This window comes from Rhinolophus sinicus, linkage group LG01, assembly GCF_036562045.2.
Source record: "Rhinolophus sinicus isolate RSC01 linkage group LG01, ASM3656204v1, whole genome shotgun sequence".
NCBI lineage: Eukaryota > Metazoa > Chordata > Mammalia > Chiroptera > Rhinolophidae > Rhinolophus > Rhinolophus sinicus.
This window is the reverse complement of record NC_133751.1, coordinates 131,257,836-131,276,813: the sequence shown is the minus strand read 5'-3', so window position 1 is coordinate 131,276,813 and position 18,978 is coordinate 131,257,836. Positions and strand designations below refer to the sequence as shown.

The 18,978-nt window shown below is 31.8% G+C and overlaps 1 protein-coding gene across 4 annotated transcripts in view; it reads left to right on the top strand.

Moving 5' to 3' along the window:
* LRP1B (LDL receptor related protein 1B) overlaps positions 1 to 18,432 on the top strand; it is a 1,798,389-nt gene extending 1,779,957 nt beyond the window's left edge. For 3 of the 4 annotated variants that reach the window (XM_074335786.1, XM_074335783.1, XM_074335774.1), the window contains 5 exons: positions 3,112 to 3,188; positions 11,053 to 11,143; positions 12,098 to 12,242; positions 15,057 to 15,155; positions 16,549 to 18,432. In XM_074335786.1, the coding sequence (XP_074191887.1) occupies positions 3,112 to 3,188; positions 11,053 to 11,143; positions 12,098 to 12,242; positions 15,057 to 15,155; positions 16,549 to 16,689 (553 nt within the window). In that variant the 3' untranslated portion in view covers positions 16,690 to 18,432. The remainder of the gene's footprint in view (positions 1 to 3,111; positions 3,189 to 11,052; positions 11,144 to 12,097; positions 12,243 to 15,056; positions 15,156 to 16,548) is intronic. The other variant, XM_074335779.1, reaches the window with a different exon arrangement.
* The last annotated feature ends 546 nt before the right edge of the window (positions 18,433 to 18,978 follow it).

Sequence of the window (18,978 nt, the reverse complement as noted above, 5' to 3'; positions counted from 1 at the left end):
AAACAACTGTAGAAATCATTTAAAAGGAGTGATAATACAGGTTTATGATGGTGAGAAAAAAAAATTTCTTGAGAGGGCCATACAGGACTAACTTGAAGATAACTGTTTGAGGATGAATAGCAGAGAACAGTGGATTGTAGCAGTATGATTACCTATGACCAGGGCAGGGACTATGGATTTTGCTTGAGGAATAATGAAAAAGAGATAGATGCTAGAGATATTATAGTCAGCATGATTATGCAAATAAGTCCGTGGGGAATTAAACTGACAATTTTGATGATCCGCACACATTCCATATCTTGAATGCTCTGCCATTAATGGCTTTGATCGTTGTAGTCTACTCAGAGTATGAAGATTTATGAATTTCTATAAAGATGATAAAAATACTGAGTCTTAAATCAACCATTGGAAGAAGAACTTGTGCAGCAGCAAATGCCTTAAGTAGTAATTTTGTAAGGTAGACAACAAGAATAATGATTTCTACTTGATTTAATAGCTCAAAAGAGAGTATTTTTTAAGCTGGAACAAATGTAGAACAGTGAAACATATCTTATTTTATCTTTGATCATAAAACATTCTTTAATAAGGAGTATGGGGATCATTGCAAGGTGATCGTCAGCTGATTAAGATGTATAACTCAAAATTAATTACTTCTTCAGCACAGTCTTTGAGAGTTAGTTCCAGTATGTAATAAGTACTACATTCCCTGAAGTTTAGGAATTTAAATGTGCCTCCATTTAAAAGAGAAGAGACTATAAGCACTGGCGGGTGATTTATCTGTTATAAATACTGGGTACCAAGCTATGGATAAAATAGGAAATTACTCAATAATGTTAACAAATATCAATTGTCCTACTTAAATAATTCCAGAGTTTGGAATAAGAATCACACTGTCCTCATTTTTTTAATTCTTTCTACTCTTCTTAAGTTCCAAATTCATATATTTCATAACTTCCTGAAGTATTTACAATGCATGATGTTGATATCAAAACACAATCTGATCAATTAGCCTTTCAACCCTCCAATTCCTGAGCAATTTCATTTTCTGACTTCCAAGCATCTCAGTGTAATGATGAGCCCCAGAATTTCTCATCTCTAGTAACATAACAAAATGTATCTCAGGTCATTCCTCTCATTTAACCTGAACTCTGATTTATATTTTTTAATCAAAGAAGGTAATGTAAAGAGCAAATTTTGGTATTTTAGTCAATATAATTCCACAAAATAGCCTTGTGCAGATCAGCTATATAATAAAATTATTAGAGTAACCCGTATTATCTTTTTGTTCATTGGAGCATATAAAACATTCTCAGTGGTCAATTAGGAAGAATTGACAAATGTGAAGCTACTAAAAAAAGAATTTTGCAATGATCGGAATTCACTCTAGCAACACATTTGCAAAGTCTTGCTAAACATTTTATTTTGAAGTATCTGTGGACTGTGTCAAGAATTAGAAAGTGAAGAATTGGAACAATTTTCTAGATCATTCATCTGCAAAACTACAACTGGGGAAAAAAAAGAAATTATTTTTAAAAGATCAATGATTTTATTGATTATTTACTTTACTATAATTATTTGAAAAATGTGCTCATTCCATTACCTCATTTCAGTAATATGGACAGAGTCAGAGGCTTGGCCTTGAAATTAATTTATCTACTTTAATGATTTGCTTGTGGTATGGTATATAATAAATGTGATGTATAGAAAATATGTCTGTAAGAGTTTTATAAAGAATCTGAACAAAATGTTAGGATAATATATGTGATGACCTAATCATAATATAATAATATTAATTTTCATTTAAATCATGCTGCATACTCATAGATTTACAATATCATTTTCAATCAAATAACTGTATTTTTTTAAATAGTATCGATATTGTCAATCATGCTGGTTAACATATTCTTTTTATTCATGATTTGAGTTTGTCAGCAATGATGACTTTATGAGATTTTGCCCATGTTTTAGAGCAGCCAATAAATACTGTCTTCATGAATATCCCAAATACTTTGCATGACATCATAGAAGCCTAGTTCTGAAAAACAGATTCAGTCATCTGAATCAGCTATGACAGAATTGGCAGAGACCTTGAAATTGCAGTTATTTAGTTTGGCCATCATGCCCAGAAAGATATACTTGGAATGGTTCTGGAATCTGTTCTTTTACTGTGTACAACTATTGTTGATGTGGTGGTATTTGACAGTCATTTTAAATAAGAACTGAAGCCAATTAAATAGTTGCTCTGTGAATTTTCTCTGACAGATGCACAGAGGCATCTAGTGTTAGCCCATAGACGTTGTTCAAACATAGCTAAAACCATCCCAGCATTTATTGGCTGCAACTAGCTAATTATATGATTGTGATTTATGTTTAAATAATAGATTTTAATCAGAGCTATTATTTGAAACCTGTGCTAGATTTCTCATCATAGTGTTATGGTGCCTATATGGGGAAGATAGCTCTTTCCAATAAAAATTTGGGCACATTCTCTTGATTCCATGATGATACAATTAGTATTTTAACTAGGAAAACACTATATCTTCCAATCCCTATTAAGATAATAAGCATAATGCAGCTTGAACTATGAGACACATGACCATTTACTTATTGGTAGTTTGTTCCACTTTGGACTTAAAACAACCAGATAAAAAGTTTTTTGTTGTTGTTTTGCTTTTAAATCACAACTTAATAAAGGAAGAAACTTAATAAAGGAAGATTTGCTTAAAAGGCAAACTTAATTTTTATAGTGGCTACCTGTAATTTTTAGGACTTCTCAAATTACCAACTCTTAATTAAGATTTCCATTTTTTTTCTTAAAAATATGGCAATTTTGAGTTTAGCATAGAATAAACTAAATTTTAAGAAATATTTAAATAAGTGAAATCCAATTGAAGTTACCTTCAGCATACTGACAATATATAGGGAAGTAGCAGAAATCTCTACCTAACATCCATTAATCCGTGATGGCTGGCTCCTTCATTTCATTTGGTTGAAGTTATTGCATTAGTAGACTTGTAGGTTATTATTCACTAATGTGTTTCTGTATGTATCTCTGTATGTATTTATGTATTTATGTATTTATGTATTTATGTATTTTATTTATATTTCTAGATGTTCCACCAACTGGTCAGGTACACAATGTGAGAGGCCAGCCCCAAAGAGCAGCAAGTCTGATCACATCAGCACAAGTAAGTTTCTCAGATTACCGTCTTGGGTGATCTACATAGTATAAAAAAAAAAAAATTGTGATTGTTGAGGGAATGGACTCTGAGTAAATCTCTTTCATGGAATTTTGCAAGAGATCTACTGCCATCCTGGTATGTTTTGAAAGATGAAGCACTGAGCTCTCAGCTGGTGACAGGATGCAGATTTATGTTTTCTTTCAGGCAGTGAGAGTTCATCTCACACTTTGGCAGTTTTCTTCATGCACATCTGCAAACCGAGCATAAGCTATTCTTAAGAAATGTATGTACATCAGCTACAAAGGTGGCAGATATCACAATGAAAGTGAGAACACTCAAGGAAGAAAAAATAATTTCACATTTTAATTAAAGCACAGTGTATTTTCTTAAAATGTATTTCAATGTGTTGTAGAAAAACAGACTTGGTTAGTCTTAAAGTGATGTATATTAATAAGCAAGTCTTCATAAATATCATAGTTGATTTATTGCCTCTTTGTCTTTAAAGTATGGTTTTGAAGTATATTAAAATATAGCTTAACATTTGCAACCATTTTATGTGTGGCTCTAGTTTTAAGACAGGTGTCTGATATAAAAGTCTATCTACATCAACATTATGTGTCTGTTTTCCAACAACTTGAAATGATTTATGAAGATTTTGAAAATAGAAATCTGAAATAAAGTTTCTCAGTTCACAGATATTGTTATTAATTTGGCCATCAGTGGAAAACTTTTGAAAAATTTGTAATATCAACCAAGTGGATAAATATATTCTTGAAGAGGAAAAATAACCTCTCTGACTAACGAATGCTTACTTTAGCAATTTTATTCTAGTCCACTGCTGATGGGAAAGCTCTCACGAAACAAAACAAAACAAAACAAACAAAACTATACTATAGAGTTTATGAAAAAGGAAAGACGCAGTCAAAGCCAAAACTTTACAAATTTTGGTATCCTAGCTACAGACTTCCAGTGTTTGCTGGTCTACTTGTTTGTTGCTCCTGCCCCAAAATAGTGTTTATATCATTCCTTCATTCTCAAGCAACATTGTCAAACTCATAGCATTTAGAAATTAATTTGGGCTAATAAACATGAGCATCTTTGAAAAATGGCAAATAGGTCTAGAATAAATAGCCTAGACAAGAATATTTGAATTTGGACAGATGAGGTGAATCATCTTCGGTCATGGAGCACCTTCACTTTACCCTAGAATGTGTGTTGTCCTTCGAAAAGGGACAAGAGAATACTTTAAGAAAGCTATGGGCATGTAGTTGTAGAAATAGGGACCTAAGATTTGGTAAATTTGTTTATAAAAAATAGTAGAGGTGGCAAAATATACCTTGCCCAATTTGCTATTACAAAAGAAGAGGAAAAGAAAAACAAACAAACAAACAAACAAAAAATCATCCTTTCTTCCCAGGATCTAGGGTTCAAACTAATATTACTAATAATAAATCTGGAGCATAGTAATTTGCATGTGCCTTTGTGATCTAGTTGCAAAACACCCATTCTTAAGATAATTTTTTAATGAAAAATGCATTTTAAGTTACCAACCTGTAGAACACACTGAATTTATAAGTTGAAAATTGTAAAGCCAAGGTAGTTGAGCATTTCTTTTGTGGTAATCTCTCAATTGTCTAAGATAAATGATATGCATAGCCTTTCAGAGAGTCAAAAACAATTTTAAATATTGATAAAACTTCATGAAAAGCAAGAAGGAAACAATATAATGTCAATTGAATTTTCAATTTTTGAATGATGGGAAAGTTTGGCATTTAGAAAATGGTATAGAAAAAGGGTGTGCCAGATTGGAGGCTGACATCTCCAACTATTTTCATTGGCAACCAGCTCTCTTATGAGGAAATGCCTCTAATTACATGCAAAAGTTCTAAGCAGGGAGCATCAAATAGGAGGAGGAGTTGCAAGTAGTTGTATCCTTTTTTCCAAAGATTCTGATGATTGTCCTTCCTTCCTGAATAAATCATTAAATTTAATGGAAGTATCAATGCACATTGAAAGGATTATTAGACATATAAATGTCACATTATCTCAGATTTGAGCAAAGTTGACCAAATAGTGACTCCATTAGAAGGTACTTATTATCAGACATTTATGCTTGGAGAAACTTCCTTCAATAACTCTGAAAAGAAAAAAGATAGTTAAACTGATTCTTCTTAAGGTAGGAAGACCATTTTTGTTCTCTCGTGAAGTCCAGTGGTTTTAAGTGGTTATTAAATGCCCCGTGAAGTTGGGCAGAAGTCATTTGCCCAATAAGAAAGATTCTTACTTTAGGAATGTGTTTTCAGATCTGCATTTCTGTTTACAGTGAAGCATTCCATAATCATTGGACCTTGGAATAATCAAGAATATACTGCTTTTGTCAGCCTACTGTCAACTGGCACAGAGATTTACCTTTCTAATTGATGCACAGCTTTCTTAATCATCTCTGAGTAATCATACCAATGTTTTCTGGCCCTTTCTGTTTAAATTATCTATAAGTCAGCCTGTGGAATTAAGCAAATCTATTATCCTATGACTGCCTGCATGGATAGTTTTCACTTGGAAAAGCTAGTCTGACTTTTCTGAAATTATTTTGAAGAGTTTTAAACAAAGGATGATAAAGTACTCATTATATACTCCTATTTTAAATTTTTATAACTTTTAAAGAGAGTGGACACTCAATGTTTGAATTATGCTGTTCATATATTCTAAAATTAAGGAGGATAAAAATCTCAACATTTGTGGTACAGTAATATAGAGATGCTGTATTTACTGTAGTGAAAACAGATATGATATCTATTAGGGGGTTATTTGTGTCCCTCCTCTTTTCCTACTTTGTCCTTATCTCTTTTATACAATCATGTTTTAAAGCAGAAAGGAAAAGTAATTATGTGATACCAAGAAATCATAAATTTGCAAATATGAAAAGATAACTGAAAAATGCAACAATATAATGTCTGTCCTAAATATTCCACAACCAGCATTTATCAAGCCTCTACTGAGTGCCAAGTACTACCCATTTTCCCAGAGATAAGTCAGTGAGTAAGACAGTGCCTCTTTTTATGAAGCTGAGGTTCTAAAAATGTAGATAGCCATTAAACAAGTTAGTAAATATGCAACTTATAAAATAATTGTGAGTTTTGATTGACTCTGTGAAGGAAGACAAAAAGAGGCAAATACAGAGAATGGCAGGGGAGAACTGAGGTCAGGAGTTATTTCTCTGAGGTAGTGATAGTTAAGCTGAGACTTGAATGATTAAAAAGAAGTGGAGAGGACCAGAGTGCTTCAAACAAATGGAACCGCAGGTTTAAAAACCCTGGAATGGTAAATAGATTCATTCAAGGGAATGAAAGAAGGCCAGTGTGCTGGCACCAAGGGGACAAAAGGCAGAGTGGTACAAAGTGAGGATGAATATACAGGACCAAGATCATAGATAGTCTCTTGACAGTCAGGGGAAGCTGGATCACTTTTACTAAGTTTGGAACACGATATTTTCTTCATGTAAACACAAATTTAAGAGAATATATAGCAATATGTCAAAAGAGGTCAGTTGTAATGATATAACTTATACTTTTCTACTATAAATTCAGCAGATAAACAAAAGGTTCTCTTTCTTTAACCTCCATGATGTTAACCTCTTCTGGTTTCCTTCTTACCCCTCTTGAAGCAACAATGTCTTCTTGGTGAGATGCTTTTTCCCCCCTCCCTCCTGTTTATGTCACGCTCAGATTACCACTACATATGCCCTTCCTTGGCAATCAGTAATTCCTCAGTTATCAACTCTATGTTAATTACCCCAAATAACTGTTCTCAATCCTGGCTTCTTTCCTGAGTATGAGACAAATATCTCACTGAACAATTGCCACATGTATATGTATATGTATATCTGTATCTATTTCTAGATCTGTATCTATGTCTATATCTATATTCCACTGGAATCTGAGGTTCAACATATCCCATAATGATCCCATCACCTTTTCCCACTCAACCAGCCAATTTCATGCACCTTATTTTGCCTTCCTGTGTGTACAGATGACTGAAAAATCTGCCTGGTTACCCAAACAACACTTAAGTGTCACTCTCAATGCTCCTTCTCTCTCAAGTCAAGTCAAACAATATATCCAGTAGATATTACTTCCTAAATTTTCTTCAACCTCACCATTTTTTCTAAAATAGTGCAAATGCCCAGCTCATTTACATGACTTACACAGCCCCCAGGACATCACCTTGACTGTCTTCTACAGCCACAACACCTTCCACCACTCTCCATTCCGCACTTCTGCCAGGCTGTTATTCCTTAATCACTCCTCCTCCAACTCTTCACATTTCTTGTCTTAGAATAATTAAATATCTCCTCCTCCTATTTGACCTGAATTCTCTTTCATGGGACTAAAAAGGACTCATCCCTCCAGTCTCAAAGACATCTAGTCCTCCGATATCCCAGATCTAGTTGGAGTCTTCTCCTTTATATTTCCAGAGCAATGTATACTTCCCCAAGGCTAGGGCTTATCACACCAGGTTAAATAAAACCATTTCTTTGTCATTTTCTATTATATATCAAACAACACAACAGGAGGGACATTGGTATCCCCAGTGCTAAGGAGAGTGCGTGTTGAATGTCTGAGACATAGCAACACTTAAAATATATTTGCAAATAAGAATTGAATGAGCAGTTTGTATGATATCCTAGGAACTGTGCTTTCTGCAAAACAGGGAGATAAACAGTTTATGCCCTCAAATGACAAATAAACTGAGCTTTACAATGAATTGTGAAAAAGTGCAGAACAGTGGTATGCACAGAATCCTATGGCAATATATATTTTTACTTAATAAGCATATATGTAGCACTTTCTATGAATTAATGTAATCCTATTTACATTACTATAAGTTAGATATGAATGATGACATTCGTTTTATAGATGTCTAAACTGAGACAAAGGTAAATAATTTGGCCAAGTATATGTTGCTAGTAATTTGAGGTTCAAACAGAGGTAGCCTAGCTCCAGAGTTTATTATCTCAACTCTTTCATGGAAGGGGTCTCTAGAACACAACAACTTCATAATACAGTTCTTTTTTCTAATGAAAAAAATGTTGTATAATGAGGATTCAGAACAATGTTGCAAAGAAAGACTTGCTCTATTTTATATGAGAAGGTAGTTATGATATCCTCTCAAGCCTTAATAAGTATAGAATGTACTTTTTAAAATCATTTAAAAATAATCCACCAAATAATGTACTGCTAAAAAAATCACCTGCAATATAACCATCATATGTTGCAATATTATATTTACTGCTATATATTCTACTTAGAAAATATACTATTTTGATAAATACCTGTCTTATAATTCTAAAAATATATGTGGTTGCCAATTATTTCCATTGATATAAACTATTTTACAAATTTTCTATAACTTGCCAAACTGGTACGCTGCATTATTTATTGGCAATCTTAAGCATTATTGTAGTTACCTTGATTTATTATATAAACATATTAGAAATCTAGGCTCTTAAACAAAGTACTGTAATGTAAAGGATTGGAACTGCCATCTGTGATGGAAGAAAGAAGAAAAAAGAAGTTCTTTGTTCTTAGCGTGTGTAATTGACAGCACTTCTAACTTATAGAAGTTAAAAACACTCCGTAGAACAAATAAAAGACACTACTTGTATTAAAGAAATAAAAGACATTATGTAGAACAAATAAAATCTAATTTTCTAAGTAATATACAATGGCATTGAGAGGAGCATAACTTTATATACCTTAAAACCAATATCAGTAAGTATTTTATACCTACCAATTTATCACAAATTTTAGCAGGAAAAAATGATAAATAATAAAGTAAGGATATTTATAAAGTCTTGCTCAATCAGGTGAAGTCATACTTTATGAAGAAACAAGCTGTTAACTGGTATTTAAAATTTGTGAACAAATGTTCATTAGTAACCAATGTGCCAGAGTCTGTACTATCATTAATTACTAATGAATTACACATTCATATAAAGTTCACATTCTCAAAACCAAGTTTACATATAATATCAAACTCACTAAGTTGTATAGTCCTGGTACGGTAGCAATAGGAAAAATTAAAATGAGTTTTTTTTATTTTATTTTAGAAACTGACTAAAGAAAGCAAGCCATATTTTATTTTGCATGGAAGAGACATTTATTTGGTTATTTTAAACAAGTTATTTTGAGGTTTCATAGTGACAGATTATCTTATACATGACATTTTCTTAATAAAAACTTTTTGGTATTTTGGTAAGTAATCTCAACTATGGGATATCTTACACAGATAATTTCTGGCTAGAGCTATTAAAACTGAAATTTATTTATATTTTAAAGAACCTAAGCCACTGCTTATTGTGCTTAATATTACCATTCATTTCTATCACATGTGTGTTTTTATATGCACAAGTATTTGCAGAGGAAAATTAAAACATTTAATAATTCTTCATTCAAGATCCTCACATTAAATTTCAACTTGTTTTTTGGTTGCTTTGTTTCTTAGTTTAACTGGTGCTTAAGCTGACTTGACTGAATCAACCAGATGCTTATTTCAAATAAAGAAAGCCTTTGTCTCATGGGCATTAGATATTTGTCTGTTGGAAAAGTTAACATTAGGTACTTGACAGAGCTACGTAATCCTCTCCCGTTATCAGGCAACACTTGCATTCAGTGTGTTTTTTTTCCTGTATAAGTCACATATAACCCTAGGTGTCTCCTCCTGTGGATCACATTTTCAGCAAGTATTGTCTGCTTTTGTGGCAGAAAAAATTGATTGTTCTTATTGCCAACCTAGAAATGGAGGACACAGATTCTCCTCAGTTTCGTTTCTCCCCTATGTTCAGACGCGTGAAAACTAATACTCAGTTCTGACCACTTTTGAAGATCTATTCCATAGATATTTTATTGCATTTTGAAGATACCTGATACAGCCTAACTAAAATTATTCTTATAAGTACATTTTTTAAAAGGGAAAAAAAAGTGGTCTTTTTAAACATAGGCCAAACCCCTTAGATATGTTTTGCTGAAACTATTTTGGAACTGGAACTTGAAAAAGAAAATTCCCTTTGCTGCCCACACCAATTTTGTTGAATTAAGCTAACAGCCCTATGTAGCAGGTCTTCTCTGTGCTTCATCGGTGAAGAGCATGAGCCTCAATTTTTTTTTAATGTGTTTTGTTTTTTATTGTTTGAAAAATTCCTTTGTTTAATATCATTTGGAAAAATACTTTTACATACCATTTAATATTTTAAAGAATAATAAATAATATTCAATAAATAATATTTAAAGTGGCATGACTCAAATTTTAAATAAACCATCCAAGGTCTCACTTCAAGTAAGCTGTGAAACATATTTAGGCCTATGTCCATACAAATTTAACACTGATGTACCTTTTGTTTTGCAAGACTGCCATCTAACTTGCCACATGTACTTCTGGCTAGAGAGTATTTTATAGCTAAAGGAACAAAACTGAGGGTAGGAATGTGGCCAGTGAAATTTTGTACGTATGTGTTCAGTCATGGTTGATTTATAAGGAGTTACGAGCATATACTTACATCGTTGCAAGTAAATGTGTGGTGAGATTCAGACTCAGATTGGCAAAGAACTCAGTATTTCTAACCTCAAAATATATAAATATATAACTATAACATATACGTGAAAGATATCTAAAGAAACATTTCCAACCCATTAAGAATTTAATAGGAGAGTGAAGTTTCTGTCATGGACTTATGAACGAGGAATACCGACATGTGGCCTAAGCTTTACTTTTATTATATCAATGGTCAAATGATTTGGTGTACTAAAGTGTTTGGTTATATCAACCTTTACTGCATTTTATTTATGCATTCATCTATTCATTTCTTTTTCAGGAAGCATTGCCATCATTGTTCCTCTAGTCCTCTTGGTGACTTTGATAACCACCTTAGTAATTGGTTTGGTGCTTTGTAAAAGAAAAAGAAGGTAAGAGGCAATGTTCTAGACTAACTGTTAGTAAATAAATTACACAAATAGTTACAGAAACATAGTGATTTTTAAAATGTTGTAAAACTTAAGTTATTTTATCTAAAATCCTGTGTTTCTCAAACCAGTTTATCCCTCTATTTTGAGTGATTATAATTTAGACAACCCTTTTCCTGTGTCATGGTGATGAAATGGCTCCATTTATATATTCTAAATAACTAACAAGGGAACAAATTAATTAAAATTTTAGTAGAATTTTACATTTGTGATACTGTTTCCTTGAAACTGCAAGAGTCTCTGAAAAGGATCTTATAATATTAATGTGTAAGATTAGTAATGCCAACACAATCATACCGAATATGTATTACATATTAGAAATTGTACATTTCATTCCCAAGTTGTACATTTGTTTACGTTATATGTTACTAGTAGTGTCATTATTTCAACTTATATGAATATGAAGTTTTAAAGATCCAGAAGGAGTGGGTTGTCTGTGGGGTTATTATCCAGAACCAAAGGTCTGTGAGTCAGTTTTTGAATTATGTAAAAAAGGATTTTAGCTATGTGACTTGGGTCTTGGAAAAAATCTATTTCAAAGTTTCCTTATCACTATTTTTTAGGGATTGTTTTCAGAAAGAGAGGAGAAAAGTAGAATTTATAAAGATAATTGATTAGTGAATATTCAGTTTCAACTAATGTGGTGTTAGGTATTTAGGGGGAATATGTTCCAAGTGAGGTTTTATTGTTAAATATAAATAATTTGGAAAATTCACATCACAGTAAGACATTTTTGTTCTGTGACTCGATAAATGTCATTTATTTTAAATGAATTTTATTTATGAAATTACCATTAGTTATTTTAAAACAAGTCAATAAATCTACAAATATACTTTCATACACCATGATTGTGTTATTTAAATAATTTGCACTTATATTACTATTTACATATTCTAGGACAAAAACTATTCGAAGACAACCTATTATCAATGGAGGAATAAATGTAGAAATTGGCAATCCATCTTACAACATGTATGAGGTGGATCATGACCACAACGATGGAGGTCTTTTAGATCCTGGTTTTATGATAGACCCAACAAAGGTAATAAATATGTGTTACTATGATGGAAAGTGAGCACCGACATTCTTGAGTCACATTTCTGCAATATGGTTCTGAATTTCATCAGCATTTTTTTTATTTGAAATTATAGTAAAGAACTTTAGGATGCATTGAAAGTTACTGTCTCTTCTGAAAAAGAAGTAGAATTATGGACTGCATTCATCTGAAGTATGAAGTTAATACAACATGTTTTGGAAAACACATGTTTATTTATTCACTTAATTTGTAAGCATGTATAGATTACTTAAAATAATATCTTACTCAAATGTGTCGAGACGCCAGCACATCTAAATATACAGCCTAGTGTACAACTACTGTCTGAAAAAATTTTTTTAACAATAAAAAGAGCACCATACTTCATTGTCAAGATAAGTAATTTGTTTCCAAACTGTTTCACTGAACCGTGTTCATGGCTTTGTTTGTAATTAACTCACTTTTGAAAAATATTTTTCTATGTGCTATAATATCCTTCATATTAATTTAAGATATGTCACTCATACATATAAAGTCTTGTTTTTTATTAATTCTTAGTATTGGATGCTCAGATTGACACCTCTTAAGAGAGATATATAAATGATACAATTATCTAGATAAACTTGCAAAGATTCACTTCCTTATACTATCTAAATATTGTGCATGATAATTATGGAATATTTTGCTATGAATTAAGAGCATCAATGTGCTTTGATGGAATGAGTTTTCTTAGCTTATTCATTAATTTGTTGAATATTTATTTATTTTCTGATATATCAAAGGTACTTTGTCCAAAATACATCTTTGAAAGTAATCATAGTGACTAATCTACATTCAAATGATTTTGCACTCATAGTAACAGCTGTTCCCAAAGAAGTTGAATTGGGTTCCATGCATTTAATCTAGTTATGAATTCATAGTCAGATTGTCTAAGCCTGAAATTGATGGTCAGGTATTCATTTCTATGACAAGAAATCAATCATTATTGCATCAATAAATTTTATCAGGGGATGTTATAGTGATTGTTTTTCCTAATTAGAAATAATTTTATACTTACTATTCACTATTAATTCAGTTACTAACCCCTACATTTGAAATTGTTCATGAAATAAATCTTTGTAATCTAAGCTTTGCTGTTTTCTACTTGTAACTGAAAGACTATGTATACTTGCATATTGTTATTTGATAATTTATCTATGCAGGAGAAAGACAGCTTAAATAATGGACTTCTTATATTCTTTGAATTTTTCTTAGGAATAAAAATACAGTGTCTGTAAGTATAATATGAACTGAACAGGACATGCCAAAGCACGCTTTTCATAAAGAAGAGAGTTCTCCTTTTCCCCATCATTTTAATTTCTAGTGATGGAATTAAGCCAATTTTGGACACTTAAAGAGAATAGCTTTTTATTACTTCATTTGAAAAAAAATGCCACATTTATTCTAGGAAGATAAATCTGTGCTTCAGTGCCCCTCAGTATATTTTTAATGTACTTAGCACATAACACTCAATAAATGTTTATTTACCAATCTGCTGACTGATTGACCAAAAGTACATTAAATGTGCTTTAGATGGCTGATTCTAGCTGGCTCCTGATGTTTGAAATGTAAACATGAATCGTTGCCTAAGAAGTCAGTGCAGAAAACACAGCTATTCCTAATCGGTATAAACAATTTTAAAAAGCAGAGGGTCACGCTGAAACTTAAGATTGAAATGTTTTTCATAAAGTGTTCATTGTGTTACAATGGTTTGGTATAGTCATGATATGACCAAATATATAGTAATCGCATTATGTGTAATGAAGATTTTTGTAAAGCAGTCATTTTTATTGTTTTCAAAATAGATAAATTTTCTACTTTAATGGTACCTTACAATCAAAAGAAATAAAATAGTTCATGAGGTTAATTTAAAAAGATTTGTCTAAGGTGACAATCACAGAACACTGAAGAGTTCAAAAGAGGGAATTAGTATTATCTCCAAATTCACCTTAGTTCTTACTTAGATTGTTTTTAATATCTTCTAAATGAGACCTCTGTGGGGGGCAAAAATAAAGAGCCAATACTGACCAAATGTGATGTTTAAAATCGTTTCCCAAGAGCCTCGCCTTTGTCCCAAACTTTGTGATCATTCATTGTTGGGTTGACAGTTAAGATTTTTAAAATATATATATAGTCATTAATATTTTATATTCTTCAAATTTTCATCTAGGTTTTTGTTTGTTTTGATTTTTCCCTTTAGGCCACCAATAAACACTCTATTATGAATTTATGAATATGAGTATATTTGATTGGCTAATTGTGCCCTTAGACCCAAGAAAGTTTAAAACCAACATAGTTGTGTGGAGACTTAGTGAGCCAATTGAATTGCTAATTAATCTGTTTTAAACAAGAGAGTCAGATGTTCAAAAATACAGATTTTTTATGATATATCAAATATAGAATGATTTTTCCCTAAAAGTATAAAGTGAGTAATGAATCTTTAATTAGAAATAGTCAGATATTTGAGTGTCCAGAAGGGGCTACTATCAGAAATGTTCAAAGTGACAGAACCTTAAGTGGGAGAGGCCGGTGTATTTTTCACAGCGCTGTTAGCAAAGATATGATTTCATTAGGAGGATGAAGTTAACCTGGATATGATATGTCTACCTGTGAAGCACAGATTAAATGTCAGTAGTTCTTAAGTTATTACAGCTCCCGTGAACACACTGTTCATGCACCAGGGCTAAAGAGTAATGCTATTTTTATGACTTACCACGAGATTAGGTTAATGAAAAGAGTTCCGTGATATTAGATCAGCAACTAAAATTCTCTGTTTATGTACAGGCCAGGTATATAGGGGGCGGGTCCAGTGCTTTCAAGCTTCCACATACAGCGCCGCCCATCTACCTAAACTCTGATTTGAAAGGACCACTAACTGCTGGGGTGAGAGAAGAAAATTCATTATTTCATATCCATTCCATCACAGAACCCCTCACAATCAAAGCTGATTACTAGATTTTGATAACAATTGAGTTTTTAATTAACAAAAGATTTGAAAACAGCATTAAAATTGGTGGCTTATGTTATGTGTCCTGCCTATGCAAGATTACATATAAGACATGTTATCATTTTAGGCAGGTTACTAAGTAGAAGTATTTCTTCTGCTGAATTTGAAAATGGTATAGCGCTTTAACAATAAACATGAGTATTTGCTATTCATAGAAAATAAATCTCTAGCCAGAAATTTCAACTGAATAATTTAAACTTAAATTTGTTTGCTTTTACTTATTTCCTACAGAATACTTTTTTAATATATGCAAATTTGATGTCCAGTTAAATAAAAATATACTACAAAATGAAGCATCATATTGAGATATTAGAAATGGTCTAATAAAACCATTATTAATTTTTGTTTTTAATTAAGTAATTAGTTTCTACCTAAAGTTGCATGGTTCATGTTAGACAAGGAATAAAATAAGGGTATAAGTCTCCCATCACCTGTTTTTCATTCTCATTTTTTTTATCACGTTTGTCTCATTTGCATGGCTCAGAGATTATAATGTTTCTTTGTTGTAACTAAAATGTAATGTGCTGCTTTAGGAGAGAGAAAACTAAACAAACACTAGGTAATCATTTATTGGGTTAAGTTGCAATTAGTAAAATAATGAACATTTATATTTTTCAACTGAAAGAGGTCATTTCTTCATGGTTCAATTCTACTTCAAAATGCTCTAAATATCTATGCCAGTTATGGTGCCTGTGGACACCACAGTTTTGTGGAGGAGTCAAAAAATATTTCCAGTGATAAGTACATATAGGTTGTTTGAAGCAAACGTATTGTTTTTATTTTAAAGTCTACTCCACTGATGTATTTTATTTCTCTTCTTCTTTGTTTTCTTGCTTTTAACGTCATATTGAAAAACTATATGCAGTAAGCAATTAGATGACTTTCTGTAAACACATCTTTCCTGCCACTGTAATAGCAATAGGGAAAACATATGGACTGGAAATAAGATAATTTGGTTTAGGCTTTTAAATAAAGTCTCTAAATATAGTTTTCAAGAAGATGTATTTGGGAGTTTAATATTATGTCAAAGCTCCCGTTAGGTTCACAAGTTATCTGAAAAGCATACAATTATGGTTTTATCTAATACCATGATAAAGTCAATTAAAGTCTGTAAACAGAATTTAAATTGCATTTAAATCATTACTATCTAGTAAATTAAATTTATTGCATATAATTGTTGTTAACATTTAAAGATAGACATGCTAGAAAATAACTAATGTAATCAAAACTGATAATAAAATTGTATTTATTTATTTTTTTCTTCTTTAGCCAACAAATTACTCCAATCCAGTGTATGCAAAATTATATATGGATGGGCAGAACTGCCGAAACTCCTTAGGAAGTGTTGATGAAAGGAAAGAACTGCTTCCAAAGAAAATAGAAATTGGGATCAGAGAGACAGTGGCATAGTCAGCGATACCTTTTATATGCTGTATAAATGTATAAAATATAAGGATTACTTTTGTATGTTCCAACAGTATTATACTTGTTTTGGCATCAGCATTACCTCTTTCTTTATCTTTTTCCTGGTTAATTGTTTTCTGAGTTTTCTGGGTTCTATTTTTTTGCTGATGACTATTGATTGACCATTTGTATGGTATTTTTATGAAAAAGAACTGCACTACAGTACAATTTACAACAATGCTGCTGATATGACACACCTTTGAATTTGTTAAAATTAAAACAACATATTCCTTTGTAGTGTGAATATGAGCAATCTATTTTATATGAACTTTTTTGGTTCTACTTTATCAACAAAAAGAATCTCTGCACTTTTTCATTATATGGTCTGAAAGCTGTAATACAATGTCATTTTACTTTTCCGTTTAAACTGATGGAAGAATGATCGAATGGTCAACTCTCTTCTTTGTGCCCATTAAGATTGATCCAGACTGCTGAAAATATATTGCCCTCACAAGTTCAGTATCAGCTGCTTTGAAATTAGCCTTAGGTTGCCAAGTAATAGATGCAAATTTTGAGGAAAATCTTTAAAAAACATATAAAATTAATAATTTGCATGAACACATATGAGAACATTTTCCAAAATTTAGTGGACTATATGTGATATACTAAACATATGCACCCTGTAAACAATAGTTATATTTAGGTGGTAGCACATAGCAAAAATATAAGCAAATGTGAAAAGACCACGCTTGCTATGGGGTAAGATCTGTTGTTTTCCCTCAGTCCTGAGGTAAATATCCAGCCTAGAATACAAAAGGGCATTGGGTACTCATTTCTTAGGAATTTCTTCCCAGTCATGTGCATTCTGTGGCAGATTAACACAATCCCTTACCACACAGAACACTAAAAAGTAATACGATATAAGCCCACAAATTGATGACAGAATTTCAATTATGTGAATGCAATCTCTTTGCTAGGTCAAAATAAAGAGGCAAAATAGTCATCATGATAAAGAGTAATTGGTAAATATTCTCAACATACAATATGGCTAATCCATTATTTTGCCCTATCCAAAGTATATTAGGAAAGGACTTCCCAAGTCATAGAAACAATTATATACCCATAATCAAAGGTGGAGAGTATAAATGCTGACCAGTTACTCTGGTACTCTGGTTTCTTTTTTGTTATGCAAAACACATGGACCCCATTCATTTGTTTGTTTTCAATTTTTGATTGAACCAAGTACGATTTAAGTTGTATTAAAAAAAAAAGGATAGCATTTTTATACAAATATCTTTAAAGGCACAAAAGATTTATTCACAAGGTATGGAGGGGCTTTTTGTTCCTCTGATAGACATGACTGACTTTTAGCTGTCATAATGTATTAACCTAACAGATGAAATATGTTTGTGGTTGCTCTTTATCCCTTTGTACAAGCATTAAAAAACTGCTGTTTTATAAAGAGACTTTTTGTTGTACTATGTGCATGCATACTACCTATTTCTAAACTTTGCCATATTGAGGCCTTTATAAACTATTGATTTATGTAATACTAGTGCAATTTTGCTTGAACAATGTTATGCATATCATAAACTTTTTCAGGTTCTTGTTTAAGTACATTTTTTAAATTGAACAGTATTTTTCATTTTGGTTATAATAGTCATTTTGCCTATGTTTCTACAATGAAGTGTTAAATACTTTATAAAAAATTGTTGACTGACTTATTTAAATGAAATTCTACATATTTAAGTTCTTGTGTTGGGTAGTTTTTAAAAAGAAGAAGAGTCCCACCTTTATGAAATTTAATATTTCTAGAAAACTATATAAAACATGACACATCATTTTTATTTCCTTAGTGCACAGTCTCTGGGGTAGGATTGATTTCATTGAATCATTTTTAAAAGTACAATAGAGAAAACATTTTCTCTCTGCTTTAAGCAAAAATATTTCCCTTACATTTTTTTTTTTTCCTTTTCCCCTGCCTTACATTGCTCATCATAGTCTGCATGTTGCAACAGAAAGAGGTTATATACGCAGTCTATGACAATTGTGTTGAAATAAGCTGAAGCACTTCCTGCCCCTTCCCATTCTCAAAAAAGCGCACTTTGTTGAAAACTCAGATTCCATTAGATGTTGTTTAGACATACTTTGTAAGTGGACTGGTTATCGGTATATCTACTTGGAGTATCAGAATGGAGATGGAAGTGGAGGAGAGTCTAATTTACTGAATCTATCATTGAGTTACATTATCTCAAGTAGCCTTTTTTTTTTCCCCAGAGCTTTATGATTGTAACT